The 19,923-nt window shown below is 40.6% G+C and overlaps 1 protein-coding gene across 1 annotated transcript; it reads right to left on the bottom strand.

Annotated features, from left to right (window-relative positions):
• Nucleotides 1–390: 390 nt before the first annotated feature.
• On the bottom strand, nucleotides 391–15,671 carry LOC308664388 (surfeit locus protein 4-like). The gene is made up of 6 exons (XM_081321598.1): nucleotides 15,529–15,671; nucleotides 11,435–11,621; nucleotides 8,315–8,391; nucleotides 5,553–5,596; nucleotides 3,867–4,053; nucleotides 391–1,039 (listed from the first exon to the last, which is right to left on the bottom strand). Exons 1-6 carry the CDS (start codon nucleotides 15,577–15,579, stop codon nucleotides 773–775), a joined length of 813 nt encoding a protein of 270 aa, XP_081177724.1. The 5' UTR covers nucleotides 15,580–15,671; the 3' UTR covers nucleotides 391–772.
• Between the last annotated feature and the right edge of the window lie 4,252 nt (nucleotides 15,672–19,923).

Below are 19,923 nucleotides of genomic sequence, written 5' to 3' on the forward strand. Positions count from 1 at the left end.
CACCAGGCTGATCGGGAGCACAAGGAATGGATTTTGTCATCCTCATCTGCATCTGGAGTTACATTCCTCTCGCTCCGCTGGCTCAAACAAGATAGTCCAGTCTGCTTGCTGTGCTTCATTTCATCTTAGGCAAATGCCAGAGCTGTCACAGTTGTGAATTCAAGGACCAGTTGTAAATCTAGTTTTTCAGAGTTGTACTTTCAAACAATCACTGAACAAGGCAGTTGTTAACCAAGGACTGTCTGTATGACTTACTGTTTCTGTGCTTTACCTAAAGCTGCTTACCCAAAACAAAATATTCATAATCTGTGTTATTATTTGATTATTTAGTGTTATCAGCTTTTTTATGGAAAGTGGGAATTATGATATATAATATGAGAGACTTGATAATTGTTATGTTTGTAACTGCTGCAAAGAAAATGGGAAGTAATTTTATTAGATTTTTTTTTGCTCTTCTTTACATTTTCTTACATCAAACTTTTCCATTAGAAGGTTAAAAAAAAAATTAATGCTTCAGGAAGTCGTGGGATTTTGAAGGTGGAAATTTTAAAAACCATGAGATCAATACATATGCATATATAATTTGATTTTAATTTACATGTCTCAAACAGGGCGGAAAACAAAAGTTTTCCTACCCTGATAAGGCAACCGTGAATTACGATAAATCTCAAGAGAGTCAAAGATTACACAGGTTGTAAAAGCAGTAGTTTATCTCCTCTCCCTTTTTCTTCCCAACCCTCCCTCTCCTGCCACTAAACCCTAGAGTCCATCTTCACCATTTCTTCTTATGCTCATCCATGGAAACTCCCCCAGGTCCTAACGCCACAACAAGCAGCAGGCCACCTATGACAGACATGGTCTGGAAAAAGTCATACTTGAGGAAATCATGAAGGGGGCTGTAGCTGGAGATGTGCCAGAAGGCATTCTGGATCAGGTTGATGATGAAAAGCCAGATGACCAGAGTAAGAGCAGCAAGCTTGGTCTTGAAGCCAATGGCTACCAAAATGATAAGAGCCATGCCAAAAATATCTTGGAAAATCTGGGAAAGGAAAGGACAAATGCAGTATATTAGCTCCGTACAGCATCTTGCCTTAATGGCAATTTTTTTCCAGATTCAAAATATACTAAAGATACAATTTCAGTATTTCAATTTGCCTGAAATGTATTAAAAACAAAACTAAAATATAAAATAAATCCTGTCACTCCTTATTGTTCTATATTATGCACAAAATATGTATTTTTTAAATTTCAGATGATTTACAATGGTTTTGCTGTAAATGTTCAGAACGGCAAAGTGTAATGCAGTGGTTCTAATTTTGAAATTTAGATGCTTTAAAATACATTTATAAATATTGATATCTGTTTCATTATTTTTATGAGGTTCTGAAATTGTGTACCAGCAGCAACATGTGATGATGAATCCAGAGAACAAATAGTCCTTGGGAAGAAATAATGAATGCTAATGATGTTTTAGCAAGAGTCATAGGATAGGACCAAAATTCAGATGCGAGTTTAAGTTCTAGAACAGTGGTCCTTAGCCTTTCTGTGAGCCGTGGTGGCGCAGTGGTTAAAATGCAGTATCAGGCTAATTTTGCCAACCGCCAGGAATTCGATCCTGACCGGCTCAAGGTTGACTCAGTCTTCCATCCTTCCCAGTTGGGTAAAATGGAGACCCAGATTGTTGGGGGCAATATGCTGACTCTGTAAACTGCTTTGAGAGGGCTTGTAAAGCAGGGCTTTTCAACCTTTTCACCCATTGTACCACTTTTAGGATATGGCAACATCCGAGTACCACCAGTCACCTAGCAAGGTGTCAAAAATTTGATGACCCCCCCGCCAAAAGGAAAAAAGTGATGAAGTACAGGTAGTCCTCGAGTGACAACAGTTCACTTACTGACTGTTCAAAGATATAATGGCACTGAAAAAAGCCACAGCGAAGCAAGACACCTGCCTGCCTGCCTGGTGGTGCTCTGCCTCCTGTCTGAGGTTTTCACTGTTGTGAGCATTTCTGTTGAGGATTGGCAGTGGGGGTGGGGTGGGGGGTGTTTGGTTTTTATTCCCCCTGTCTGCTGGGTGGTTGCAGTAGGTTTTGGTCACTTCACATGACCCTGGGACACTGTGACCATCGTAAATATGAATCAGTTGCCAAGCATCTGAATGTAAATCACAAGACCCTGGAGACGCATTCCAGCTGATCGGCACTTCTTCTGGGCTCAGCAGAAGTGCCAGGATCAGGGCCGAGCTCCAGCTGGAGCCTTGAACTTCCACTGTGCCCTGACAGCCCAAAAGAAGCGCTGATCCTGGTGCTTCCACTGAGCCCTGACAGCCCTGCAGCTCCAGCCATCTCTCGCTCAAGCTTGTGCGGTGCTGCCACCTGTTCAGCTCAATTCCCCCCCAGCTACCACTTTTCTAGGATGGTCACGTACCACCTGCCAGGTGCCAATGTACCACAGGTGGTACCTGTACCACTGGTTGAAAAGCCCTGCTGTAAAGCACTGTGAAGTGGTATGTAAGTTTAAGTGCTATGGCTGTTGTTTTCCGGTTTGGAAAATCAGTGAGGGAGAAGGGATGGTTCTGTGCAAGCAGCTCACGCCAATGCACAGCCTGGTTCTGAATGGGCCGTAACCCAGTAGTGGGCCGCTGCCCAGTGGTTGGGGACCCCTGTTATAAAAGTTTCTTCCATTCCATGTATTTCTTCACTACTGGAATTGCAGCAGCCGGGACTTACAAACCAGTCAGCAGTTGCAATTCATTGGCTGAGAAGACTTGTTTAAAACTGAAATACCCAATTAATTATCTGGTTTAATCTTGAGGAAGCTAAGACCATAATTGAGCCCAAAATTTATGTTGCAAAGCCGGTTGCTAAGTGAGTTTTACCCCATTTAACAATTTTTTTTGCTACAATACTTATATGGTTCACTGCAGCTATTAAGTAAATCACGTGGTCACTAAGCAAATCTGGATTCCCCCATTGGCTTTGCTTGTCGGAAGCCATCTGGGAAAGTTACAAATGGTGATCACATGACCCCAGGATGCTGCAACCATTGTAAACACATGCCAGGTGCCCAAATTTTGCTCGTGACCATAGGGATGCTGCAATGGTTGTGTGAAAAATGGTCATAAGTCACTTTTTTCAGTGCTGTTGTAACTCTGAATGATCACTAAACAAACAGTTGTAAGTTCTGGATTGCCAGCACGGGTCATCCTCAAGTTATGATGGCAACTGGGGCCAGGATTGTCCTCACTAAGTGATGTGGTAATGAAGTGTGACATCACGTGACTGCATTGCTTAGCAATGGCAACCTAGAAAATCCCGACATGTGGGTCATTAAGCAGGAAGTGAAAGGAGCCTCAGATGAGGGTTGGGTTGAGGCCCTGGGAGGCTTGGCGCAGGCTGTGTACTCCAGTGAGCTAAGAGCATGGGGAAGCCAGAGAAAGAGGGTGTGGAGTGCATGTCTGTGCGTGCGTGCAAATGCAGGGAAGACAGGGAAAGAGTCTAGGATGTGTTGGTGTGATTGCAGGGACGGCAGGGAAAGAGACCCTGAGGTACGCATGTTTAAATCCAGGGGAGACCACAAAAGGAGGGAGCTGATGGGTGAGAGTGAGTAAAGGGGAAGAAGAGCGCAATGCCTGTGAATGAGGAAAAAATGGGATGAGGGGAGTTTTATCCAAGCAAAGATGGATACTGCAAGTGTCTGAATTTCGTTCACATGATCACTGGGAGGGAGGAATTGCAACTTTTGAGGACCGGTAAGTCCCTTTGGCCAAGTTATTTGGCTGAACAAATGATTGTAACCACATACTTGAAGAATAAACTACCTGACAATTCCTTAGACAGAAAATGAAAAAAATTACATGCCACTCACAGTGAAAGGACTGAGTTCAAAATGCAGGAGAGTCATGAACATGAGAACAAGGAGTAACCGGCCACCAAGTTGCATGTACTGCCGTGGTGAGATATCATCCACCGTAGGAACTCCAGCAAACATAGATTTCCCCTCAGAGCGAGATTCTGCAAGTAACAAAAGCAATCCACCCCCAAGAGCCAAATTCCTACAAACAAGAAAGGGGGTGGGGGGGAGAGAGAGACCTAGTATCATTCTGCAGGCCAGAATGGAAATATCAAATGTCATAATTTTTGTCGAAGTAATATCTGGCATCTAGACTTTCCCTAGTAACTTTTTATTACTTCCCAACCTTGTAATATTTAGTGCGAAGGATTTGACTTTTTTTTTTTGCTATGTAGCACATATCATTAAGTAAAATGTATAATTCTGGCCTAGATGGTATAAAGAAAAAGGTAAAGGAGCTCCTGCAGATTTTACTCCGCTTGTCGTTGCCGAATATAGGGGGCAGTGCTCACGTCTGCTTGAAAGCCATTGAGCGAGCACTGTCCAAAAACATTTCCACAATCATGTGGCCAGCATGCTAGATGGTATTACGGCTAAGAATTCCGTTCTGGGAATCAGCAAAACTATCACATACTTAATACGTAAATATTTCTTGAAAGCTGGACAAGAAGATCTAGCTCTCTTCCTTTTTCTTTCTCCCTGAGTGTTAGATGCCCATTCACTTCTAAGTCTGCTGAAGCATTATGGGTATCCCCACTTTCTAACTATAGAAATCCAAGGAGAATACGTTCTTTTCTGGCAACCACTGACTTGATTTAGCCAAGCAATGGGGAAACTTTTCAATAATGGATGCCTCCGATTAATCACTTACAAGTCCTTAGAAGGATGCTTATTGGGGATTCTGATGTTTCTGAATAGCCCTGGACATTTATTATGATGGCCCTGAAGACTATTGTGTCAAAAGACTCTGGTTAGCAAATCTCCTGCCATCCTGGCTTACAACTGACTCAGATGGTTTCATTTGGACAAGTCACCATAACAGAAAGCAGAATGGGAAACCATAACATAGCCTTTCAGGAGTTTGGTCAATAATCTCCTTAATGCAGGGGTCTCCAACCTGGGCAACTTTTAGACTGGTGGATTTCAACTCCCAGAATTCCTCAGCCAACTTTACTGGCTGAGGCTCTTAAAGGCAAGGCTCATAAAGACAAATTTAATTCAAGAGTGCTAAATGAAGGATACTGAAGCAGAATTTAGCTAGGAGCTTCTAGAGCAGACATGTCAAACTCGTGACGTCGTGTAATGTATCGGAGCTTTTTCTCCATTGCCGGCAATGGGGTGGGCACGACTTTTATGTGACACATCCGGCCCACGGGCCGGCAGTTTGACACCCCTGTTCTAGAGGAAATCTTTTGAAGAGCAAAAATCACAATCTGTTATTGAGCTGTGTATCACTAAACTGCTATCTTGGGGCTAGGCCAATCCATCTCTCCTCCCATTCAGTTCACAGTAATTTGTTTCTGACACCAGTCTGGCAACAAGGGTCTTCTCGGGCATAAGTTTAAAAATACATTTTTTTAACATTAATTAAAATTAGCACCCTTGCTTTATATGAATACATGGATGGGGAATCTTTGCCAAAATATCTAGCTTGTTTTCCTTGGGAAGATATAACAGATAGTGCGTTAGGGCTTCACTTACCTCATTAAGAACTTGAGGTCCCATAAAATACTGTAGGCAATTGTCTGAAAAACAAACAGATGCTGGGAGATAGTATGTGGACATCAATTACCATTTTGGCTGAATAACCACGAACTATTATTGCAGGTTTTCAGCTATTCACTTTTGGGATAGGAACCATTTTTCCTTGTTAAAGTAACAGTATGCATGTAAACGACACATTCGTACAACATATCTGTGATTTAGGTTTGGTTCTTTCATCTTCAGCTGGGGACTTAGTCATCCTTGGAATGACTAATAAACTGGCATCCCCCTATTTTTTCTAAATGATCAGAAAAAGCACAGTAGCTCAATCAAAAGCAGTTGGGAGAGCTACTCCTTAAATAACCCTGCCACAATGGGAGGTAACTGAGTGGGAGATTTTCAATTTGTAGCCACCTTAAATGCGGAGAAGTGATAGCTAACATGGTTTCATTCCTCCATCTAGGTTTGGACAGTAGAACCCAGGTTCCCAAACAGCTGGTGCAACACCATCACCGTTACACTACATTTATTTCTTTTTTAGGAAATCATTTTTAATATATTATTAAAGTGTTGAAATACAAAGAGTATAAAAAAGCAAATTGAATGCAAAAAAGCAGAGAGAAAAAAGGAGGATGACACAAAAATACTGTTTAAATGAAAAAACAAAAAATCATAGAAAGAAAAAGTGAATTGCATCTTCCCTTCTCTTCCCTTTTTCCTGCCAACTATCAGACTTTGTTTAGATATTTGAACTTTATATATCAAGCATTAGTAATTGTTTTTAGATCCTGTTTAAATCCTAAAAAAGGTATTCCAGATATTTAAGTCTGCTTTGCTCTGTAAAGTATCTGTAAACTTATATTGTGGATATATAATGGCAATTTTGCCATTGCAGCATATTCTCCAACATTACAGTAGTATCCCAATCTGGTACCATAGCCAAGATATCTGTTTTCCAATATTATGCTAGGCTTATTCTTTCTGTGATCAAAATATATCTTGCTAAATAATTTTATGTATGTTTTTTAGGATTATGCTTAGTAGAAACATCTGGTTTTTTACTATTTTTTCATGCATTACTTTCCAATGCTTTTTGGTATTTTTTTGCATGGCTGTCTCATGTGATAAAACAATCTGTTGTATTATGGCGTTTCCAACATTTGTGGCTTTCTGCTTTATCTATGTTGGCAATCACTGACAATATTACAAACTATCTGTAGAACATTTTGTGCCAATTTTCCCTTAAATTGTAGGTTGGAATAAATTTTAATATTTTTTCCATAGCTCTTCCTATTGGTCCATTGTAATTATTTCTCTCAAATTTTGCATCCATTTTATGATAGTTTTTAATTTGTTCTCCCTCTGTATCATACTTCAGCAATGATTTATAAATACATCCCAGTATATGATATTGGTTTTATACAAGCATTCAGTTTTCAGTTAACAGAATTTGAAATTTCTGAAGTGCTTTCCTGGGAAATTTAAAATTAGACTAAAAGACTAGTGCAAAAAACTACATTAGTATCAAGGTATGAGAAATTCAAAAAGGCTGTGATAATAATCTGCTAATAATAGTGAGCCTGATGCTGTCCTAAAGATAATGGGATTTATTCGATTCTGGTAAATTTTCATGGGACAAAGAGCAATGAAACATAAGAGCTAGCAAACATCATCCTAAATGGTACGTGCAGATCAAATGTGTGCAAGGTAAGAACAAAATGCTCTGTTCACAAAAGCAATTGCAGGTGGTACCATCTTCAAGACACTGCTTTTTCTGGCTACTGCTATTGTACAAGAGACCCTTCTGTTTTTACCTTACATATTTTAACTTAGCATACAAACATTGTACCCCATGCTCTCCTTTGCAATCAGTGGCCTTTTATTTCCACAACTTAGAAATCCTCTTCTTTTTGAGCTGTGTACTCATAAAAAGAGGACTAGCAAAGTTATATCCAGTTTCTAGCAGCATACTGCTTTGCACAATATTTCTGACATTACTTTATTATTTCTCAGATAAATCTGTGATGAAAGCAGAATAGCTCAGAATAACGTGGTGACAATCACTAGAATCCTGCCTGAGCAGGGGGTTGGACTAGATGACCTCCAAGGTCCCTTCCAACTTCTTCTTCTTCTTCTTCTTCTTCTTCTTCTTCTTCTTCTTCTTCTTCTTCTTCTTCTTATTATTATTATTATTATTATTATCATTATTATTATTATCATTATTATTATTATTATTATTATTATTATTATTATTATTATTATTATTATTATTATTATTATTATTATATTACTATTATTATTATTTTATCATCATCATCATCATCATTAAAAAACATTCTCCCCCCAAAAAATACCCAGAAGCTTGAAGGAAAAAACATTGTCAGTTGCTTATTTAATATGTATTAACCAAAGTTAGTTAGTTGGTAATGTTCCAACACTGGAAGTTTTTAAGAAGAGACTGGACAGCCATTTGTCTGAAATCGTATAGGGTTTCCTGCCTGAGCAGGGGATTGGACTAGATGACCTCTAAGGTCCCTTCCCACATCGTCATCATCATCATCATTATTATATGTTTCTAGTAATAATTATACAGACAGCTGTAATATTATAGTTTTTCACAATACATATAAAATTCTTTGAGTCCTGTATATACTAAGCTCTAATATGATTATGAAATATAGACTAAATTCTTTGAATGAATTGCAGCATACATTCTGGCTGTGGGATTTGGATATTATTCTGTGTAATTTTCAACTTACCTGCATAAAAATAATTCCAAATAGGCCAAAGCATGCATAAGGAACAAACTTTCTTGCTAGGACAAGCACACACCCAGCTAAAAGAGAAAAAGGATTAACTTTGGTAACAGGAAAAAATTCTCCATGAAAATAAAATACAGAAGCTATCTTTGTCATGCTACTTTCCAATATTTAGCCTTAAATAGCTCTATTAATATTTTTGCCTTTAAAAATATACAAATAATTTATCTTCTCACATTGATTTTGTTTCATATTGACTATGAACCATCTACAGATAGTCCTCAACTTACAACCACTGTTGGGAGAACTTCCATTGTTAAGGGATGGCACGGTTTGGTGATTCGCACCTGATGTTACAAGCTTTTTTGCTGTGGTCATTAAGTGAATCACATGGTTACTAAGGAAACCCAGTTGTCCAACTGACTTTGCTTGTTAGAAGCCCCTAAGGGCGGTTTTAAATGGAAATCAGGTTACACCGGGACTCTGCAACCATCATAAATGCATGAAGGTTGCCAAGCACCCAAATTTTGATCACATGATCCTGAGGACACAACAGTTTTAAGCCTGAGGATCAGTTGTAAGTCACTTTTTTCATCATCATCATCATAACTTTGAATGGTCATTAAACAATTGTAAAACAAGGACTGCCTGTACTATATGTACCGTAGTAAGTACACACAGATACATCAGGGGTTCTTTTATTTCTATTTTTTAGATGATATTAGAGACTATTATAGCAGCACCTACCAGATCTAGAAAACTACATACGGTAATCAGTGCTTAAGTACTAATCAATCTATGATTAGGACTTGGAAGGGGTGCGTTAGAGAACTTGACTACACTAGGAAAAACATCCTAGAAGGCAAAGGCAAACAGCTCCTACAAGAGCATGGATTCAGAATTACATGTGACTCAAGGAAATTTTGATCTCTTTTACTATTCTTTTTTTGCTGAAAATTCAAGAATAAATATGGAGTTCTCCTTAGTTTATTAACCTTCAAAGAAACCCGTATGATTTTTTTAACCTAGGGACAACTTAAGTTAATCCAACTTTCTGCAATAAAACTTCATGCTGGAGTGCAGTTTTGAGTTCAATTAAAGACTGCAGTTTTGTTCTGATATTTTGGAGTAATTCACTTAGTGATACTAAGTGTGAACAATACAGATAGTCCTTCTTAACAACCATTTATTCAGTGACCACTAAAAGCTACGGTGGCTCTGAACAAACAGCAGTTATGCCCAGTCCCCAAAGTATTGCCATTGCAGTGTCCCTGCAGTCACATGATCAAAATTCAGGCATTTGGCAGTAGGCAGGGTTGTTTCAACACCTCTATCTGTGTATCTCCTCCCTCACTTCTGCCCTCCACTCTGATGCCCCCAGTTAACCGTCACCATCTTTTTGCTCCCTCTGCTGACTAACCACACCGGTCCTGGCCCTTCATGAGGCAGTGGCTGGTCTCACAAGGCCTTCTTCCCAAGCGGGGTTTCCTCACAAGACCTTGGAAGGAAAGCATGGCCAGCAGCTGCCTTGTGAAGAGCAGGTTGGGTGTGTCTCAACAGCAGAGAGAGCAAGAAGCCTGAAGGTCAGCTGGGGTGACGGAGCACAGGGTGTCAGGGACCTGAGTACAAGGTGGTGAGGGTGGCTGCATCTTCATGCTGCACTGGGCTGGAATGGCTGGGGCTTCTCACCACTGTCTTGAGCTGTGGTTGCTGCACTGCTGGGCTGGGGCAGCTGGGGCTTCATGCTTTCCTGCTGTGTGTAGAGTTAGCAGAGGGCCTGTGGGCAGGTTTTCTCATATCCACACCTCATATCCACACCTCATCAAAGCCTCAGAGGCCAGTTCTCCAATGTGAACTGCAGAGCGTGCATCAAAAGGGGTCTTTGAGAATAGGGCAGCAGGCTTTGAAAGCTGCTGACCCTTTCTGAGGCTTTACAGGAGGAGGGAGGCAATGAGACACATCTGGTGTGTAGAGCTCTGGCAGGCAGACCAAGTGCACATGTGAAAATGTGTGGTAGGTTGAGAGTACTGTAATGAGGCAAGCCCGCCAGGAGTCTGGTGCCTAGGGGGCGGGGCAGGGAGTGATGGCAGGCTAAAGATCAGCTGGGGATGGTCAGGGTAGTTGGCAGAGTAGCCAAAAAGGAAGAGATGGGGGGAGACAGGCAGGTGGAAGTTAATTGAAGTAGAGGTGAGTGCAGCAGGAAAAAAGTACCCTAACCCTAAAAATGGCATTATCCTGGCTTAATGATTGCAACTGAGAATAAGGGATTTGTCGTCATGAAATGGTGCCATCATGCAATGTTCAGTCTAAGGACCACTTCACTTAGCAATGGAAATTCATCCCCGTTAGGGTGGTTAAGCTAGGACTATCTGCATGCAGAGTTACAAATTTTCTAGCTAGGACAAGCACACACTAAGTTAAAATGGAAAAAAGTACCTTTGCTAACAGTAACAGAAATGAATGAAAAATATAACATACAGAGGTTATTTACAGCAGAGGTCCCCAACCTTTTGGGCACCAGGGACTGTGGACAGAGGTTTTTCCACGGATTGGAGGGTGTATGGTTTTGTGTGCTGCCTGCATCCCGTGGATGGGGCTTTGCTTGTTTGTGCGGACCGGTTGTTGGCATGCCGCAGCCTGGTACCAGTGCACAGACTGGGGGTTGGAGACCCCTGATTTATAGTGTCTCATTTTTTTCTCATACCCATCACTCTATCCATCACTTTAGTGTTTTTCTAACATTTTAAACGAATCATGTAAATATTCTATTACAGTAAAATACTGATTCATTTTAGCAAACTGGGTTTTTCTGAATGCAGCCTCAAGGCAGGGGAGGGTAAATTCATTCCTCTAACTGTTATTCCCAGTATAATTTTTCCAAGCCTTCTTGTTTCATCCTGTTGTCTCACACATAAAGATATGAAAATTCACCAGCGATAAGATAGAATAGTCTAGTGTACATTCAGGGAGATGTTCTTGGACACAAGCAAAATACATTCTAAAAAAAATAAAAAAAATATTCAAACCTGGCTCCAATTTCTTCATTAAATCTATGGAGGATACCAGCTCACTGTCAGTGTTCTTCCTAAACCTCCACCCCCCCCAAAGAGGACTTCTTACCCAGCTGTCCACACATATTGATTAACACAAAAAGTGTGGCTAAAAGTACACCGCTTCCCCAAGACACATTGATGTAGTCCCGCTGCTCATTCCATTGGAACCACATTCGGATGCCATCTTCCAAAAATGTGCTGATTAGGCAGAGGTGAGCCAGATGAGGTAGTACATGCTTTGTCACACGCAAGAACTAGGAAGAATAGAGGAGAGGGGAATAGCATTAGAAAGTCATAAAAAGAGAAGTCAATTTTAACAAAACGTTGGTCAAGGGATCTTTGGATATTTGAGGATTAAAAAACAGTTACACTGGTTTAATTTATACATGCAGAAAATAGTTTTACTCTTGATGCAAGGTCACTTAGTATTAAGATTAGAAAAAGGTCACAACACCTCAGCTGAATGAAGCAAGCTAAAGCTAAGCTACCAACTACTCTTCTTCTTTTTTAATTTCACCTGAATATGTTTTTGTCTCTTCTAAAATGTGTGCTTAAAATGAGGTGGCGTAACAGAGAGCAAATGAATAGAAACAAGATCAAAATCTACTGGCAGTGTTTTGGCTCATTTTCACAATCAGCAAGATGATGATGATATTTATTTATTAAATTTATAATCTACCTGATACTGGATGGTTAAAAATTATTACAAACCTTTAGAACAAGAAACCAACACCAAAGAAAAAGGAGCAAAGATTGCAGAGATATCAAATTTGGATGGAAAGAAAAAAAAGCCGATCCATCAAAAGCTAGAAGCCAAATCTTAAGTATCAGCTGGGTGGAGGTATTTCAAATCTGGAGGGGGGGAAATTCATTACAGAGGGCAGGTGCTGCTACGGAGAAAGCGCACTTCCAGAGCACCAATAGATGGCATTATTTAATTGAAGGAACCCAGAGCACTCCTGCCCTGCCAGACTGGATCAGCCAGGCAAATACTGTGAGTTCAACCTCCATCAAGTTTAATGTTTCCAACTAAAGTTGCCAATTAATAAAACAATGCCCTCTAGCTGATTTTTGCTATTTCTTTTTCATCTTGTTTCAGTATTTCTTTCCTACAAAATATGAGCACTAATTAACCTAATGTCTTTATTTAGACCTAAATGCAATTCTGCATGCTGGTTTATTGAATTAATATCCCCCAAGTGTAGTAACTCAGATACAGATTTGTAGTTGTATATGCAGATCAGATCAATCTATTGGATATAAGTTGCAATACATAATTGGCTCTAATACTGAGTATTATATTGCTCTTAGATCCAGTTGATAGACATGTATATCCAATACAAAAAGCATGTAAGTCCTGGAAGCTTGACCTTTGGAATCGATGGCTGTCTAATTAATAATTAGACTACTTTAAATCTTGATTTTTTTTTACTGCTTTCTAAATTCAGTGTTTTCAGATTAGCTTCTTCCAATTACTGATTAACATGGTCTGCTTTGTTCTATCAAGGATCTCAAAAGTAATTATCCATAATGTGAGTATGAACTCAGTGCAGAATATAGTTTTAATAGCACTATAAATATCTTTGTGCATGGTATTTGCCATCTGCCTTGGTTAGCATAAATCATCAAGGATATTTATACTTTAAATTCCTTACTCTAATTAACAAGGAATACCTGTACTCTACCTATATGCTAGTCTTACATTAGTATTGTGTATGCTTATTTTTTTAAAGAGGGGCCTATATTATATGTTTTAAAACAACATAGAGAACTTGTAATTGTTCATATTCAAAATGTGCTGATTGCCAGAAGTCTCCAAGGCAGGACATAGCATGTTTTGTTCATGCTGCTGACTAAATGCATCTGTCTTCCAAGCTAGGTTCACCCCAAAGATTAAGAGAACAACTCTTGCACTGTGAAAATACCTTATGTGTATATCTATATATTATTTAATGATATATTTTAAAAAAACTGAGGGTAGATTGACATATCTAATTTAAAGCAGATTTATATAAACATTAGTATCACATTCTTTAGTTGCAGATTCATCTGGAAGAACTGAAACCACTTACATGGCTCCATATTCGTAATCAATGATGTAAATAAGCATTCCAGTCTATGCTTACATATGCAATTTACTTTCCTATGCCCACTGTAATTAAAGTGGAAAAACACAGCGGGTGCCTGCCACTGAGCACACACTTTAAAGTAAATTTATGAAATAACCTGCAGTTGTGGTATTTGGAATTACTTCTGCACAGATGAGTTTAGTATTGTCTAAACTCAAATGCAGAAGACAAGGATAGATGATCCTGGTGCAGCTTGAACTCAACCTTGTGCAGTAGCTCCTTTGATACACGAAAGCGCATGCACATGTACGATTTCAAGTCAGTGTTATTCCTGGTGATTGCTTAGACCAGTTCTTGCAGTTGACAAGCTTTTGGAAGTTATTTGCCATTGGCTTCTTCCCACGGCTCAGTGTGTGTGACTGGTCCAAGGTCACCCACTTCAAAGCAGGACTAGAATTCAGTCTCCCCGTATCTAGCCTGATGTCATAGCCACTACACCAAAATGGCTCTCGCTCATATCATGAAGGCCATGAAAAAAGGTAAAAGTCAGAATGAAAAATATAAAGATATATTGCTTTAACTTAAGATGCTCTGTAGTTCTTAAGTGTCACAGAACCTGTTTTTTTACTGCTGAGCACAAGACTGCAATTCTTTGACAGTATCAGTTAGTCCCAGCACTGAATTTCATAAACAGCTGAAACAAAATGCCTAAATAAGGTATCGAGTGCATTCCTTGCAAAATCTCAGCATCTCTCTCAAAAGAGGACAAATGCATAGGCTAGACCACAAGAGCTGTCAAGGAGACACCGTAACAGCTGGGTGAGGTACAAGCTAGAAAGTCTCACCTCTGTTGTGCATTTAGCTTTAGGAAGGCAGTAAATTTTTTTAAGTCCCCTGTGCACCCTACTGCATCAATGTTCTGCCTTACTCTGCAGTTGTAAGACAACCAAAATAATGGTCCTAATACACTTTGAAATCTACTCATTTTGGAATAATTTTATTTATTTTTATTTAAAAGATTTGCATACAACTCTGGGCAGCTCAACAATAAAACCCAATAACTTCAAAATCATAAACCATAAAATTAAAAAAAATCCCAGCACCACAGTCACCCCGTTGAGGTGTCCCACAATCAGCTGTAGATATCATTATTCTATCCCAGGGCCTGGGTAAAAAGCCAGGTCTTGATGGCCTGCTGAACAATGGAGGGAAAGGTGATCTGTAAGGTAAGGACCACAGAAAAGGCACACTTCCGAGGCCCCACTATATGGCAAGATTTCAGGGAAGGGATTTGGAGACAGCAAGTTCTAGTCCTGCCTTAACCATGAAAGCCAGCTGGGTGACTTTGGGCCAGTCATCTCCGCCCAACCCACCTCACATGGTTGTTGTAATGGAGAAAATAGGAGGAGGAATGGGTGTTTAGCGCTTTGAGTTACTTGAAAAATTAATAAAGGCGGGATACAAATAAATCAAATAAACGCATCCGCCCTATCTGATCTGGTAGGACGGGCATATACTCTCGGAGAGTAAATAACCGAGCGTTGCTACGTAGGACTTTAAAGGAGATAAGCAGCTCCTTAAATTACACCCGGAAGGAAACCGGGGACTCGGTGCAGCTCGCGCCGGAGAGCATTGGTGGGACTCGATCCCGACTGGGCGAACTTGTTCTCAGCCTTTCCGATAAGTGATCCAGAAGCTCCACACCTACATCTGCCTCGCCAAGGGATTACGACCTGTGACTCCGAAAAAAAAGGCAGGAGACTTGGAAGGAAGGAAGGAACTCTCAAATGAGGGATGCCCGCTTCAACAGCCAAGATCGCGCTTCGTCTCATCAGACAGGCAGCCAGTTAAGCTAACCTACACACAGAAAGCGTCTGCGCCGCTCCCATCCCCGCTGCCGGCAAGCGTGGCACACCGCGGCCCGTCAGTCTCGAGGCGGGCAAGAAGCGATGGGGAGGGTCAGCGAAATGGGCGTGATGCAACCACTCCCTCCTACTCCGAGGAAAGATGGTACGGTTCCCCTCGCTGTGGCTCGTTCGCGGAAGAAGTATCGGGCCAGACCATTCAACCTCGGGGTGGGGGAGGTCCTCACCTGATCAGCAACATCCTCAGCGGTGCCCATTAAATCGCCGCTAGGCGCCATTGTGGGAAAGCCGCGACCCAGGTACCCACGCGGGCTCAATCACTTTTGGTCTCTTCGCTTGAAGGGCTGTGCGAGAAAGCGGGAGGGGATAGCGCGCAACCAATCACATCCAGGACCTGCTTGTGCCCGCCCCTCCCCGGACCACGTGGATGGAGCCTCCGTTACCCCCGAGACGAGACTGGGTTGGTTGTTGCCGTATAAGATAGATATAGGAAAAGGGTAGATAATAAGAGTGCCTCTCGTAGACTTCCGAAGCACACAAACTATCTGTGAAGTCCCGAGCGGGATTCGCCTCTTCAACCCTACCCGTTTTCAAATCAGTGCAAATTACGAAAGAAATTTTCTCAGAGATATGGTAGTAGATAGAGCAACGTACCTCTGATACGGAGAGAAATAGGACCCTCGCGCCACTCTGACACTTCGTCTTTATCGATCCCGTTCCCGTTGCTATGGCAACATTGCAAAATGGGTGCTTCGGCCTTTTCTCAGAACCGAGAGTATTTCTCAAGAGCCAGTAGAGCCAAAGACATGGAAGAGTAGTGCCACGTGTACAAGGCCACACCTCCCATAAGTGACAAACGTTAGTACTTTTAATGCCTTATATTTAATACTTTTGATGTTGCATCCTTAGGGTGGAATAAACTTTCTAGGCAATATGTCAATCGCCATATTCATATGGTATATTAAAAGCATATCCCAAAAGTGTCTCAACCTTCTGCACAGGCCTCCTACTTGGTGGGAGTAAGCAGTCTCTTTGTCTAAAAGTAGTTTCAAATTCTGAATTGCACAGAATAGCAGGAGGATGCTTAAAGCACAATTAGGCATTGATTGCATCTGTGACATATTGCCCCCAATATGCCCAAACTGATCAGTTCTCCGTAGCATATGATATGGAAACAACTCTTCCGTCTATCTTGCTAAAAAATGCTATGTAAAAGCCTCGATTGGTCATGCCAGATGATGCAAGTCAATATGAGGCCACCAATTGATGACTATAGTAAGGCATATGGAAGATTATGATTTGGAATGCCAGATGAGCCAATAGTAAAGGACCAAATCTTTGAGTCTGTGAAACTAAGAATAAAGGAAGGATGTAAAATATGAGTGAAAGCGTAATGGTCTAATACATGGAGTGTAGTCTCTGTGTTTTAGATTCTGGGCACAATTTAAGGTCCTGGTTATCATCTGAAAAGCCCTAGATGGCATAGGACTCCAGAGTATTTGTAGGACTCCTTACTCTAAGGGTACCTGCCTGTCCCAAAGGCTCCCCAACAGGGAGGGTGCACTCCAGTTCACCTTTTGGGACCTTGGCAGTATGGTTTCTCAGTGCTGGGATATGCCTTTTGGAACAATCTTCCCCCAATATATGTTTGGGCCTGAACCTTCTTGCCTTTGGAAAAGGAGCTATGGCCTGGCTCTTTCTCCAGGTCTTTTGGTCATGATGAATAGACTTCCAATTGAATGAGTTACAGTATATTTTAGTTGTAGCCACTATTTTGTTATTTTAATTGATTTCTAATGTGGTGTGTTGTTTTCCACTGTTTTGTGTTTGTTGTAGAAGATATTTGTATGCCATCTGGAGTCACACTATTTGATTTGGTGGCTAACTAAATGCTCTGGATCTAAACAACATTGGTCAAAATTATTAGGCTGTCAAATTGGGGAGTATTTGAAAAACTTGAAATGTTCTTTACCTTATTCACATCATATTTTACTTTCAGATAGACAAAAAGGTATATACTGAAATATTGTAATTGTGTCTTTCAGACAGTGGGTGACATTTGATGTTTCTAGTTAGGTAGCAAAACATTTTGCTACGCACAATAATGGAAATGTCAAAGCATGGTTGAAGTAACCAAATTTATATATACACCCACAACACAACGAGTTGGCTTCAATTTATAGGCTTCAATTTATGAAAGCAGGATATAGCCATGTTATTGTTTCTCCCTCTGGCTTTAGAGAAAGCCAGAAATATGAACACGTATATTTAAATCAACTAAACAAATGTGCTAATTGATACCTGTTAATACCAGGTTATTTTTTAAAAATTATTTTTTCTCTAACACATCTTTAATATATGAACAAATTTCAACCACAGAGTTTTGGTTCTGTATATATTATGGACCACACTTAGACTACTGCAATTCACAGTTAGCAACAGACTCCTAATCCAGAGGTCCCCAGCTTTTGGGCACCAGAGACTGGTTACGTAGAGAGAGTTTTTTCCACGGACCTGAGGGGACATGGTTTGGTGTGCTGCCCGCATCCTGTGGATGGGGCTTTCTTTGTTTGTGTGGACTGGTTTGCTGGCATGCTGCGGCCCAGTACTGGTCCACAGCCCTGTGGTTGGGGAACCCTCTCCTAATCAATTCACAAGTATGACTTAATGGCATTATATGGTCCTTGATAAAAACGTAGATTTATTTCCAATTTAGCTTTATAAAAGATGTATGTAATGAAAATAACCAATTAAACCAATTAGTTTCATATGATTTCACAATATGTTTTGACAAATACTCTTGATAGTTGCTACAATCATATAAATTAGCATGTACACACTAAAATACAGAAGACCAAACCTCTTAACTAGCAAATTGCCTGTTGAAAAAATGGTCATGAAAGGTTGCATACTTCTGTTCGAAGAACATATGGTGGGCATAGCTAGGAGAGCCTTTTGTCCAACTTCGGTTTGTGCACCAGCTGCAGCCTTTCCTGGATCAGGACTCCCTGTACTCAGTCACTCAAGCACTAGTCATCTTTCGTCTGGACTACTGCAATGTGCTCTACATGGGGCTAGCCCTGAAGTGCATTCAGAAGCTTCAGCTAATGCAGAGTGTGGCAGTGTGAGCAGTCTTTGGGGCCCCTAAAGTGTCCTATGTTCCACTGTTACACTATGAGCTGCACTGGCTGCCAGTTTGCTTCCAGGTCAGTTCAAGGTGTTGGTTATGACCTTTAAAGCCCACCATGGCATGAGTCCAGATTACTTGATGAACCGTCTCATCCTACTAGGACAGGCCCATCCCGCTTGTGCCAGCAAAGGAGGCTTGCTGTGTATCCCTGGCAGGCAGAATCAAGGAGAAGAACATCTTCTCTGCCTTAGCACAGGCCTTCTGGACACCCTGCCTCCTGGGGTAAGGCCTGCCTCCATCTTCCTGTTTCTCCATAAGAGCCCGGCTCTGCCCATTGGCCTGGGGACCCAATAAGGGAGTACCACACAGGAGGTGGCTATGTAGACTAATAGCAGACCCCACCTCCCCGCCTTGCTCATCCTGCTCTCTCTCCGCTCATCTTTTAATTCATATTGCTGTACTTTCATTATTTATTTTTATTGTTTCATTGTTTTAAAGTAGTTCTATTTACATTTTTTATAATTTTATATTACTTGTGTAAGCTACCCAGAGTAGCCCCATGAAGAGATGGGCAGCAAATAAAGGTAATTGTCAAATTTAATAATAAATAAATAAAATATTGAAAAATCTCAGATATGTCATACAGCCACACGTTGCAGCCACACTTTGTAGATTCTAAAATGAATTCTCTAAGTGGGCCTTTCGATCTACATTATTTTATGGTTCCTTAAATACAGTTCATCCATGTTATTTCTTCTGTAATACTAAAGAAAGTATTGCATTTGGGGCTTGGTTCCTGTGGTATTCAAATTTCATTTTATCTAGGATTGGGAGAACTTTGCCCCTTCCTCAGCAGCTTTCCCACTTCCCCATTAATAAAGCATAAATAAATAAGCTAACATTAGAATTCAGAATTCAAGTTCCATATAAATATCAGGGTCATTTTTAATTAATTTCTATGGCAAAAATGCCTAATGAGGGCCTTCTAGAGAGGACATGGCTAATCAGCACTGACATTACGATTATATGATTTTGCAAATAGAAATTGTGTGATGCCAGAAGAAAGGAAGGACAAATAAATAATGTGCCTATTTTGCTCCATTGCATTTCTTAAAATGAAGCTCTTTTCTTTTTACAGTGCATGAGCAAAGGGGAAAGCTACAGTTATACAAAAGAAACTCAACTATTAGAATCACTACTAGGCCATTCCCCACTCACTAAAGTTCTAGTTTGGCTTGCTTTCCTCTGGGTAGCCCCATTTCTTCCTGTATCCATAAATATTTCCTAGGTGGATTTTAAATTTTTTAAATGTGTTTTTATATGAATCTGCATTACTGGGGAAAGCATAATTATTCTGTTAAGTATTACACGTAGAGCGTTGGTCTATAAAACAGTATATGCATCTCCAGTATTTTGCACAGCACTAACTTCTATCCCCTTTCCAGGTCTACTGGATAACCCAGCAATCCCCCTCTCTAGTTGACTTGGCTAT

This window comes from Vipera berus, assembly GCF_964194415.1.
Source record: "Vipera berus genome assembly, chromosome: 2".
NCBI classification, from domain to species: domain Eukaryota; kingdom Metazoa; phylum Chordata; class Lepidosauria; order Squamata; family Viperidae; genus Vipera; species Vipera berus.